Source organism: Achroia grisella, unplaced genomic scaffold, assembly GCF_030625045.1.
Source record: "Achroia grisella isolate CSIRO2021 unplaced genomic scaffold, CSIRO_AGI_Agris_v1 utg511, whole genome shotgun sequence".
NCBI classification, from domain to species: domain Eukaryota; kingdom Metazoa; phylum Arthropoda; class Insecta; order Lepidoptera; family Pyralidae; genus Achroia; species Achroia grisella.
Window position 1 is genome coordinate 4,154,925 of NW_026712905.1, and position 13,174 is coordinate 4,168,098.

Genomic DNA, 13,174 nt, shown 5'->3' on the forward strand with positions numbered 1-13,174 from the left:
GAATAGTTATTTTAATGATTAACGATTACTTGTTCTTGACTTTTATGAATTCGTATGACTCTTGAAAAAAGGTGGTTAAAACATAATGTTAATTCGAGCGCTAAGATGTCGTCAAATACTACAATTTTAAACATGATAATGTGATATAAAATATATATATCACATAGTCATATCTAAAAAAATGTTTCTGAACGTAACTGATTTGACAGCTTTATGTTGCTATATTCGTGGTAATTCCTTTTGACTTTTCTGTGTGAATAGCACACGCGAACGTAGGCAAAATTTTGCCAACGTTCGCCTTCCATAACAGGTAATTCCATCCTTTTACTATTTATGTGCAACGATCTATATTATTTTATAATTATCAAAACCTATAAATCTTGTTTCCTATGTATTTACAATACAATCATATGTTAATAATATAGGTTATGTCCGTGCCACATATCGAACGAGTGTTTGCTCTAATTTTCACATGATTTACACAAAACTGTTAATATGAATAACAATTTTTGATTTGCAGCTATGTCTCGAAATAAACATCATGAGGAGACGGATAAGCTTACGCGTATTGCCATCGTAAACGCGGATCGTTGTAAGCCTAAGAGATGCAGGCAAGAATGTAAAAAAAGTTGTCCAGTGGTGCGTATGGGGAAGCTCTGTATTGAAGTCACTCCCAACGATAAAATAGCCACGATTTCCGAGGAGCTCTGTATTGGATGTGGTATTTGTGTTAAGGTTGGTCACAATGTTTATTTATTATTTACAAATTCAGTGAGATGTTGATTATGTGAAAGGAAATGTATTTGCTGTATTGATGGTGCCCATTGTTGGCATTTAATGGGGATTTGAGTCTCTAATTAACTTAAAAAACATTTCTACCATATCAAAAATTTGTTAGCTTTGCTACAATAACTATTATTAATGGTTATTCAAACTATAGTTAATGGTTATTAACTTCTATTTTTAATTGTGCATTTGTCTTATTCAGAAAGCAATAATTAGTCAGAAACTATAGGAAATATATATATATATATATATATATATATATATATATAATATGTGACATTCAAATATATATCAAAGTATGGAAATAATGTAATTATAAATTGATATAAATTTATTCACAATTATGATGAAATACTTTATAAATACATCTCAATTTTAATTATATAATTTATATATAAATATAACTGAATATATAATGAAATTCACTAAAATAAGAAACTTTAGTCCAATATATTTTATAAGTTACATTTCTAAGTTAATAATTTTATAATGATTGTTCTTCATTTTACAGAAATGTCCATTTGATGCTATCACTATCATCAATATTCCCTCAAACTTGGAAAAGCATACCACCCATCGTTACTCTAAGAACTCATTCAAACTTCACCGACTACCAATTCCACGCCCTGGTGAGGTGCTAGGTCTGGTTGGACAGAATGGTATCGGCAAGTCTACGGCTTTGAAAATCCTTGCTGGGAAACAAAAGCCTAATCTGGGCCGTTATGCTGTAAGATGTCATTTTTTTATTGTCTGTCTAAATGTTGTGTATAAATTAACTTATTCATTAATGATGAGTTTGAAAGTATGTACAACCTTGATTATAATGTATTATTAACAAAGCAGAATAGTTTATTTTTGTAGTACATTTTGTAATCAATCTAAATTGCTATATTCATTGTTATAGACATTGAATTTTTATTAGTTGTGTTGATAGTTTATTCTAAATAAAAGGAAAACTTTCTAATCAGGATCCTCCGGATTGGCAAGAGATTCTGTCCCATTTCCGAGGCTCGGAACTTCAGAATTACTTCACCAAGATTTTGGAGGATGATTTAAAGGCTCTAATCAAACCACAGTATGTGGATCAAATCCCCAAGGCTGTGAAGGGAACAGTTGGGCAACTTCTTGATAAAAAAGATGAAATGAAGAATCAACCTGAAATATGCAGAATGCTTGGTAAGTTTCATATGTATGCTTACATATTATATGCATAATGTATAGTTGCTTGCCAAATTATTTTATTCCATTTCCTTAGTAAAACACCTTATCTTTTTCTATACTAATATATTCTTACATTCATCTTTTTTTGTTTCTTGCACAGATTTATCTCATATTCGGGACCGTGAGATTGCTGCATTGTCTGGTGGAGAGCTGCAACGCTTTGCATGTGCTATGGTCTGCATCCAGAATGCAGATATCTTCATGTTTGATGAACCATCATCATACCTAGATGTAAAGCAGCGTCTCAATGCTGCACGGACCATTCGCTCCTTGATACACCCTGACAAGTAAGGCAATTGTTCTACTGCACATCATATTCTATATGAAAACCAAAATCCACATTTTTCCTTTAACATACATTGGCAAAGTAATAACAAGTTATTGCCTTCATCCAATAACCAATTTATTTAGTTTATTTAAACAATTTAGATATAAAAATCTTTTGTCACTATTATGAAAGGAAGAAACTTTTTAAATTGTTGACCATTATTTTTTCTACTATTTTCAAATTATTAGTAGGTTATAAAACCAGCCTTAACCTTGATAATTTACAATTCTAGATGGATATAAAATTTGAAGTATGTTTAGAAAATGAAATTATATTATTTTACTGAACTATCAATAAACAATTTTATATTTTATCCAGGTTTATTATAGTTGTGGAACATGACTTGTCAGTTTTGGACTATTTATCAGACTTTATTTGCTGTCTGTATGGTGTTCCTGGAGCTTATGGTGTTGTCACTATGCCTTTCTCTGTAAGAGAAGGTAAGATTTTTTTGTTATTCCAAGTATTACACTAGAAATATGGTAGATTTTGTATAAACTGATTGTGTGGACATCCTTACCTCATCTATTTCAGCTGCCAAGCACCTTGCTTTGCAAGATGATTTTGGTAAGTGAAAGTGTGAAAGCGAGCAGTGAAATTACAGAGTTTAGAGGCATAGTCTACTGGAATGACAACTCATTAGAGATACCATTTTAGTCATAATATAATTTGTAATGTCTGTGACGGTGTTCAAGTATATAGGTAGTGATTGACATTTAATGACAGTTTGTTTGTAATTCCAATTGCATAAAAAATACACAGCCTTTTACATATTTTATTGAATGCAAAATTTTAATTAACTTGTGTACATAGATTTTTCTGTTTTTAGGTATTAATATATTCCTTGATGGATTTGTACCTACTGAAAATATGAGATTTAGGACTGAATCCCTAGTCTTCAAAGTTGCAGAATCTGCCACTGAAGAAGAGGTAATACTTATAATTTCTGGAAATATTTCTCTCTCATTATCCATACATTATATTATTTAAAACTTCTTAACAGATAAAAAGGATGAATCACTATGAATACCCAGAGATGACCAAGAAAATGGGTGATTTCAGTCTTAAGGTGATGCCTGGTGAATTCTCAGATTCTGAGATTTTAGTTCTGCTTGGTGAAAATGGAACTGGTAAAACTACATTCATCCGAATGTTAGCTGGAAACCTGGAACCCGATGAAGGTATGTTTAATATACTTATAGAGTATACAATATGGTTATCAAACGAACCCTTCTCTTATGATTTGGTCTTACATTATTTTATTCCATTCATTTATATTTGCAAATACCGGTAATCACGTCTTTCGTAAAAATTATTTCACATAATCCATCCTCCATTCGAGCCGAAACTACTTCAGAAATAATTCAATTTTGGTACGTAAAATCCAAAATAAATTGGCAACACTTATTTAGAAATGTCATTATAACAGGGTTTCCAACTTAAGAAATTTCCCCGGCTGTGATACTCGAAAGTGCCCTATTTAGAAATGGTATAATTATTTTATTTTATACATTGTGTTTACGAAAATATTCATGTTACAAACTATATTATGTTTGTCAGTACAGGTGCTATGCTTTGGTTTACACAAAATATTTATTTAACTTAGTGAAATATTCGCGAATAATATTAATTCCATTTTTTTAAAACTTGCTACTAATATTAATTCCTTTTTTTTAATACTTGCAATATGATTTACAATTGTATTGTATATAATATATATAATATTGCTATTAAAAAATATTAATAGATCTCTTTATAGCCATTGTGCTCCAATTTAAGCCAGGTCATATTCATCATTGCTTCTTTGTAGGTGTAAAAGAGTACAATAAATTATGTTGTAATATGCTCATATTTTACAGTATTCCATTTATATTAATTCATTTGCAAATTCAGCTTTTTTTTATTTTTCACAATCTGATGACTCGACATTGTTTAGGGTTTTTTTTTTTTGTAGTGGGCAACATTGTATATAAATTTTGCTTGTCTTGTGAAAGTTGATTTTTACAAATTTCCGCTGTTTGTTGAAGAAAACGTTTTATTTTCTTTATTCTTTAAATGAAAAACTATAATTGTTGTGTTATTTTGTAGTAGAAATGATTTAGTTGGAATAATTTATTGTTTTGGAAAGTGTAATAATGTAGACTGTACACGATATTGAGGTTATATCGTTATTTGCATTTTAATTTCATCTAAGCAGTATTTTGATGAATCCAGTTCGTGTTATACACGATTGGGATGGCTAAGACTGAATTATTCGATCTATTTTTTCACCCTGTTTTTCAAAAGTGTTTGAAACATGCCGAATCTACTGCATCTACTGAAGGTATGAAATTACATCAATCCTACGCACTTAGATGGCGCCAGTACTTATTTACTGTTATGAATTTTATATTCATACAAATTCTTAAAAGTTTAAAACAGAGTCTGCTATGTTACTTACATTGCAGATCAGTCATATAAAATATGACTGATCTGCAATGTATATATATGTATATATAAAATATGCAGTCATATAAAATGTTTGCCTTCTAAATTATTGGTAGGAAAAAAAAATGTCTATTGACATTGTTTTTATGGTATACATTACATTACATGGTATATTCAATTTATTTGAATAAAGTTTGTGCATATAATATAAAAATAAAATAGTAGTGTGTTAATGTGTGAATAATAATTTAATAAATGTACATATTTTTTTTTTTTTAATCTAAACAATATAACAATCTATACTAATGTTATAAAGCTTAAGAGTTTGTTTGTTTGAATGCGCTAATTTCAGGAACTACTCGTTAGATTTGAAAAAATATTTTTGTATTGGATATTCAATTTGTTGATGACGGCTTTAAGCTATATAACATTACGCTACGACTAATATAAGGGAAACATTAGTAAACAATGTTGCAAAAATTAGAAAAAAAAATTGTATTTGAGGGCATCCATTGCATGAGCTGCGTAAACTGTAAAAGTTACCAAAAATATATGCATGAAAGATTTTTTGCTCTTTAAATGTCCATGACAGTATATGTCTATCTTTTAAGATTGATTCACTCTAACCTTTTTTATGATAATCAAATTTGGTCATTATTTATAAATTGTGGGCAATCATGATAGTGTTTTTGATCACCATGCAAATTAAGTCTTGGGCACATTTAGTAATAAATATGATTGGACAGTGAACAAAGAACACTTCATTTCATTGTCTCGTCTAAAACCCAATAATTGCATATATATTTTCTAAATATCATAAATATGGAATAATAATAATAATTACTTTAATGTTACATCAAAACTTTTTTAGTTTTGTTATTTTTCAAATTAGTACAGTATTTCCCAAGTTTACTATACTAAAAAAATACACTGCCTCTCTCTCATTATGATGATATTAATAAAATGTTGATAGACTTAGAATTATACTACATCTAAACCCATATTTTTTATTAGTATATAAATATCATAACCTGGCTCTGGGACCATTCTAGAATAGGGTTGCGCATGACAGAGTTAAATGGACATTTTATAAACCACATAATATACCCTAACTTTGGGAAAAAAGACCTTATATTTAAACTTAGTTTAATATATTATTGTAAACATCTAAACACTAATGTTATATGAACAGGTTCGGGCCAGTTGCCACAACTGCACATTAGTTATAAGCCACAGAAGATATCACCCAAGTCACAGGGCCTAGTCAGGAGCTTGCTGCATGACAAAATTAGAGATGCATATGTTCATCCACAGGTTTGTATATTTTATTTACATAATTATTTATTGTATGTATTTATAATACAATTAATACAGAGTTACATATGCCTGTAACCAGTTTTCTGTTGTAGAGTGCTAACCATATTGAGTTTTCAGTATTTTAATGAATTCATCATAGACAACATTTTTATTACATATTAAAAATTTTAGGCACATTATATATGTATAACTGTGGCTTAAAAAAACAATATTATTTTTATAAATCAACTCAACTAGAATAGAGAGAAAGAGATATTGTGGAGATGAGTGAATAGTGAATTGAGCTATAACATAAATAAATATTAATTTTAATTGATATGGAGAATAAGAGCAAATAAAAGACACATAGTTAACAATACATATGCAGCTATGTCATCCCATTTTATTCAGTATTTCATTAGACAAGACCACTTTCCTAAAATATTAGGGATAATTAACAAGATCAGGAATGATATGATATTTGATTGTAGTCTGCCGAAAATGACAGAAGCCATTAAAATATCTTAATATTTTTTAATATTTAAATTTTATAATTGTTTTTATGGGTAATATAAATCCGTAAGTCTAATCTCTACACCACCTATTTGGATAGTATTATATGTTTATAATAATAATGAAATAAATAAATAAAATAAAATGTTTATAAAACTGAGTATTTAATTGTATTTCCCTGACTGCCATTAATATTCCGTTGCTGTCATTCCAGTTCATAACAGATGTGATGAAGCCAATGAAAATTGAAGAAATAATGGACCAGGAAGTTCAAAACTTATCTGGTGGTGAGTTGCAGAGGGTCGCCCTTGTGCTGTGCCTAGGGAAGCCGGCAGATGTGTATCTTGTCGATGAGCCATCTGCTTACTTAGATTCTGAGCAGCGTTTAGTTGCTGCTAAAGTTATTAAGCGGTGAGTAGTTATTGAGTAAAACCATTAAAAATTCATCTAGCATTTGCCTTATGTTTGACCTAAAAAGATGTTTTATTATTCTGTTATTAAAAAAAGGAAGGAATATAGTAATAAACAACAAATAAAGATTATTATTATTATTGTGGTGGTACTGTAACTTTATTATATCAAGGAAAAATTTTTTGTTCTCCATCTTTTTACTATTATAATAGTAATTTTTTTCTCAGGGTAATAGCTGAATATAACTCCTTAAATGCTCTGTGATAAGAGCCCACACACAGATTTAGGTTGATTGCATTATTGAAACCACACTATGTGTTAACATCTATAATGTGAGGATGAATTTACTGTTTACGTAAACAGTGAAGTGTATTTTTACTTAAAACATTTGTTTTATAAAACAAGTATTTAGTTGTAAATTATTTGTTTTCAGGTTCATATTACACGCTAAACGAACTGGCTTCGTAGTCGAGCACGATTTCATAATGGCCACATATTTGGCGGACCGCGTCATAGTATTCGAAGGGACGCCGTCAAGTCATGCCACTGCGCATGCGCCACAGTCACTGCTGAATGGCATGAATAGATTCCTCGAGCTCCTGGGAATCACCTTCCGTAGAGATCCAAATAATTTCAGGCCTAGGATCAATAAACATTCTTCTGTAAAAGTAAGTAGTAGTAGTAGTAGAGTCATTAATAAAAGAAAACTACATAAATTATATAAGGGTGATATATTGAAAAATAAATATTACTACAGAGACTACAGGGACTTAATGTGCTAATATTAATACTGTGCCAAGAGACAATGACTGCTACATTTGTTCTCCTATAGTTCTCTTAAAAATGGTGATAAATAATTCAGTAAAGCTGATATTAATAACGAATTATATCTGACATGTAGTGAGAAAATTATTTATACGAAATAAAATTTACTGAATTATTTTTAAGGGTCAATGTATTGAAATAATAATTGGGTATTTTTTTTTCATTGACATTAATTCAAGTTACACTTTTTGAGCGTAGTGACCAATAAGAAAACAATTTATTACACAGTAATAAAATAATTAACATTCTCACAAATAACTGCTTATCTATTCGTCCGATTTCGGAGCAGCTTTCGTACAGTATGTTAGTCGCACGCACATAAACACCGTGCTGAAGTCTGCCGAACTGAAACGACGTTAGACGATGCACGTCTTTCAACGCCGCACCGCTGTGCGGTCGGAGTAGGGGGTTAGTTAGGTTTATTATCGTTACGGAATTTCTTGATTCGGTCGCCGCGCTCAAAGCCTGCGGTAAAAACTATGCAATAGCTTGAAAATATTATATAAATATAGGTACATAGGTATACTTTATTGATTTTATTTTCTCCCGTGATTTCTCCAAAGGCGTATATTTCTGTCGCATCTGTCAGCTGTCAAGCAGCTTGCTTTGTTAGATGTGTGATTATTAAGTTTGAGATTTGGCAGGGAAATTACAGTATACACAGACAATGTTTATGTATATAGACGACGCACCGAGAAACATGTCAATTGTTATATAAAAATCAATGTCAATTGGTACATAAAAACAATCTGTATTGTAAGTGACTCTATCTATATAGATAGAGTTACCTTTATTATATTTATAATTTTTTGCTTCATTTGTTACAGGACATAGAACAAAAACGGGCAGGCCAATATTTCTTCCTGGAAGATTAAAATGTGTAAATGTATCAATATGTATTTATATATATGGAAGCTGTGTATCTGTCACAATGATGGTAGCCTGCCATCCCGTGTATTTCCAATAATTGTATTACTGTAATAAATCACATTTTATAAACACTTACTGTTTATCATTTATATTGAATACTATTAAAAACCAAATAAACAATAATGTCCAGTTAATTACGATGATGATAAGAAAGGTAATTATTATTAAGGTAAAATTGCAATAAAAAAACTTGGAATAACTTTTGTATTATTATAACTTCTAGACTATTATTATTATAAAAAACAGTAAATTGTATAACTAGTATTTTTATGTTTATACTAACTACTTATGTTGATACTAGCTGACCCGGCGAACTTCGCCTAACGTGATGTATGTATTCATGAACGTCGTGTAACTAATTTATGATATTATTGAAGTAATACAATGAATACAAAATAAACATTAAATTCAGTACTTAAAATAATAATACAAAAATATAGTACATATGTCAATCACGCGTCAGCAAGACATGGTATAATTAAACTATGTACATATTATGCAGCATGGGATCCACCAGGTTTAATTCTCTTCATTGAAGCACATTGTGATATACGACATTTTTTGTTTTTTTGTCAGGCGCAAAAACAAATAAAGCGGATGGTTTGCCAACACGTGAACATGCCACGTACAACTGACCATGAGAAAAACATGGATTTTCTAAGTTGAGACCACAAACTGCCAAGGATTGGCCTTGTGATTTATGAATCGTCATGGCAAAGGCTAGACGAATTGGGAATTGAATTCTTTTAAACTCAAATAGCATATCCGTTGAGATGATTGGAATCCTCGGAATGAGAACTAATTCACCTTTAAAATTTCCTTTAAGTATCGTCGCGTGAATCAGATTACTCGTCAGTTTTGTTATCACCAAGCGCGTCCCATTGCATAGTTTTGGTTGATTTAGATTACGTAGGATGATGACTACCGAGCCCACCTTCAGTTGTAAATTGTGCGGTGGTAAATCAGGCACATCCAAGGTGTTTAAAAATTCAGCTGGATAATTAGTGATTTCGTCTATGTTCGTTACACAGTCAATAGATTTGAATGAATGCAGAGTACCAACGATTTGTTCCTGAATTGTAAAATTTAACTTATTCACATCTTTATTCTTAGCAGCTAAAATGGCTCGCTCGCTTAACCAATTATAATTTTTTTGGTTAGTAATGATGTTCGGAAATACTTTTCCGATGAGTTCGTCTTTAGATGAAACGAAATTGCAAAAATTCGGAGGAAATGAAATCAATCCACTCAATTCGTCGACAGGAATACTGCCATTACCGATAGTCAGCAACTGCCTGGAGAATTCTTTAGCAGATGGGTCGTTCAACAATTCAACTCTCATGTTTGTTGCCAGTAGAAGTTTCTTCACATGGCACCACAGATTTGATGATTTGAGGCAAGCGTTTATTTCATCGGCCGCAGTCGATGTTGGAATGACAGGCAGTGTTTGGCGGAAATCGCCAGTTAGTAAAATCATTGCGCCACCAAAAATTCTCGAGTCATTGCGTAGATCTTTTAAAGTTCGATCCAGAGCTTCCAATGCACTTTTGTGTGCCATTGTGCATTCGTCCCAAATTATGATTTTTGAGGCTACTAAAACTTTTGCTATTGCAGAGTGTTTTGCAATATTACATGTTGGTTGGTCACTTGTTAGAATATTTAATGGCAATTTTAACGCTGAATGAGCCGTACGACATCCTTGTAACAACGTAGCCGCTATACCAGAAGAAGCAACTGCTACCGCAATCTCGGATCTCGCACGAACAGTGGCCAAAATCAATGACATGAGGAACGTTTTTCCAGTTCCACCAGGGGCATCCAGAAAAAAAAAACCACCTTTTCCAACATCAATTGCATTCATTAATGTATCATAGACTTCCTTTTGTTTTGTGTTCAACAGGGGTACATTCGTTTGAACTGATTGTTTTAATTCATATCGATCATATTGAAGTTCACGTTCCAGTTCTCTATTAAATGCATCATTCACTCCGCGGTCTGGCGATGGCATTCCTAACTTGACTAACGAACTGCCACACGTGAGATAGCACATATCTTCGATCAAGAGCAAAGCCTGGTTATGCATCTCCTCATTCGCCACTTCAATCTGTCTGTGTTGGTGTCGTTGTAAAATGGTTTCTGACATATTATCTTTGTACTTGTTCCACAGGTAATGTGGATCGGATGGAAAGCATGTAGTAATTATTATAGCAAATAATGCGCGTATCTGACTTGAAGATGCAGAAATAATTGCTTCAGCGATTGTCGTGTCCCAAAGAGTGTCGTCTTCAATCAAATTGAGCTCTTGGCATGCTTCATGAAATGTTGGACACTCTCTACCATTAATAGTTCGTAGTGATTTAAATGATGTTGGCCCACGAACATTTAGCAGCAATAACCGCAAATGGAAACATTCATGATCCTTTGGATGAACTGTATAAATACGACCAAGAGCATCAGTAGAACGCATATCCGGATGATTAGGAACCGCATCGCCTTGCCTCCGACGTAGAAATTTCTTCAATGAAGCGTTCCAAGTATAATAACGTGGCATCTCCGAGTAAAGCAACGTTTTTGCAAACGGATCGTTTTGGCAAGTCGAAAAGAAACCAGTTAATGTTGTCTCTGGGGGTGTTATAGCACGTTCAGCAGCATTCGACGCTGTGAAACATACTCTTTGTCCATTCTCCAGATGCACCGCCAAATGTACAACAGTAGGATGACGTTCGTGAATAGGGAATGAGAAGATACGCCAAATTGCCTCATTGCAGTTCACATATCTACCAACTTGATATCGTGTAATTTCATCGTCGGTATTGGATGTTTGGACGCCAAAAACGGTCATATGTTTGCCCCTCGGGACATGCTTACAAATATATTTAATGTGCTTCCAGGAATTGCAATACTCAACATTACAATGTGCCTTGAATGTTTTTGAAAGAAGCGGCGAATATGGAATGATCCAACTGTTGTCGACCACAAAATCGTTTCCTTTTACTTTTATTGTAATAGTTCTACCGTTATCATCGGGAGATCGACGACGGTACTGTAGACGCCCATCGTTTTCAGTGACGGTCTTCGTCGTTAGCTTTTGTGGATAGCGCTTGGAACACTCGCCGTTGACCATGCACGTTAATCGGTGGTTGATGGTGCCACATGGTCCATGAATCATATTCGTAATAACAACATCATGTAGATCTGGATCTGTTTCGGGATCAGGAATCTCTGCACATATGATATCATCAATTTGATCTGGTAGAATTTTTTCAACTAACCAAATAAGAATGTGTGCATGGGGCAAGCCTCGTTCTTGCCATTCGATTGAATACATCCAGCATTGTGTAATCCCAAAGACGTATTGCTTAACAATGTAATTCATCAAGGAACGGATTTTTTGTCTGAAAACACGCGCGGTGATGTCGTGTCGATCATTTGCTGTTTGTCCGGGAAACAGTAATTGAACAATTTCTATCCATTTCGGGTTACATGTAAATGTAATGAATAGGTCTGGCCGACCATAATGACGTACATATGTCATTGCATCTTGAGCATATTCATGCATGTGACGCGGGCTACCCATATATGACGCCGGTAAAATAGTCAATCGACCAATATCAGAAGCCCCTTCAGTGCTAATTGCATCGCGTAATTGGATATACTCTTCGAAACGCAACTTAGCTTGGTTCAACCTAATGAAAGTTAAACGCTCTGTTTCTATTTTGACGTACATGTCGACACAATATTGTTGAAACAATCGACGAAATCGTAACAAATAGTTGTCCGCATTTTGACGTATCATCAAACGATATGCATAATAATTCATGGAACTAACCTTCTTGTTAGTTTCCTCACCTGAAATAAATACAATAAAATTAGTATTTTAGAAGTAAAACTCACGTTCTCTTTCCTTGATGGGATAGACAATATTTTACTTTTAGAACCTTTATAATGTATCAAAGACTATAATGCGGTGTGACACCTATCATGAGTGTTGCCTACCAATAGTTATTGACTGTCATTAATTGTAAAAATGAAAAATTCGTAGATGTTATAAATATTGTGAACTATTTAAACTGTATGATATTGTGCATTAGTTTCTATGTATATAGTGTGAGATTTGGTTTAGACTTTTCGTAAGTGACATCTGCTGCTACGTCTGCTATTATTAAATATACCAACAGTTGAAAAACATCCAGCTATTGAGGATAGGTACCAGGTGCGAATATCTTTAAGTTTTACCACTAGGGATTTAGTCCGTTAGGATTTAGAAGACAATTTTAGCTTTCTATGGTATCGATACTCACCATTTATTGGATTAATAATCTTGATATTGAAGTGATATCCATCATTTCCTTGCCAAAACATAAGCGGGTATTGCAACGTATCATATGAACGGTGTGTTTCAGATATGTTTTTTAATGGCCCAGTATCGTTACGTGT

General features: G+C 32.6%; 2 protein-coding genes across 2 annotated transcripts; one reads left to right on the forward strand and one right to left on the reverse strand.

Moving 5' to 3' along the window:
- Nucleotides 1-205: 205 nt before the first annotated feature.
- Nucleotides 206-8,808, forward strand: LOC131846459 (protein Pixie). The gene is made up of 12 exons (XM_059195772.1): nt 206-310; nt 521-735; nt 1,298-1,513; nt 1,755-1,962; nt 2,108-2,294; nt 2,654-2,775; nt 3,165-3,265; nt 3,339-3,516; nt 5,955-6,076; nt 6,786-6,982; nt 7,416-7,650; nt 8,635-8,808. The coding sequence occupies exons 2-12, from the start codon at nt 523-525 to the stop codon at nt 8,680-8,682; spliced, it is 1,827 nt and encodes a 608-aa protein (XP_059051755.1). The 5' UTR covers nt 206-310; nt 521-522; the 3' UTR covers nt 8,683-8,808.
- Nucleotides 8,809-9,266: 458 nt separating this feature from the next.
- Nucleotides 9,267-12,464, reverse strand: LOC131846585 (uncharacterized). Its single transcript, XM_059195922.1, has one exon. The coding sequence runs from the start codon at nt 12,462-12,464 to the stop codon at nt 9,267-9,269; it is 3,198 nt and encodes a 1,065-aa protein (XP_059051905.1).
- Between the last annotated feature and the right edge of the window lie 710 nt (nt 12,465-13,174).

Coding starts and splice junctions, on each gene's coding strand:
- LOC131846585 (XM_059195922.1), bottom strand. CDS start 12,464: ATGTACGTCAAAATAGAAACAGAGCGTTTAACTTTCATTAGGTTGAAC.
- LOC131846459 (XM_059195772.1), top strand. CDS start 523: ATGTCTCGAAATAAACATCATGAGGAGACGGATAAGCTTACGCGTATT. Junction 2,295..2,653: donor TCCTTGATACACCCTGACAA/GTAAGGCAATTG, acceptor TATTTTATCCAG/GTTTATTATAGTTGTGGAAC. Junction 7,651..8,634: donor ATAAACATTCTTCTGTAAAA/GTAAGTAGTAGT, acceptor CATTTGTTACAG/GACATAGAACAAAAACGGGC.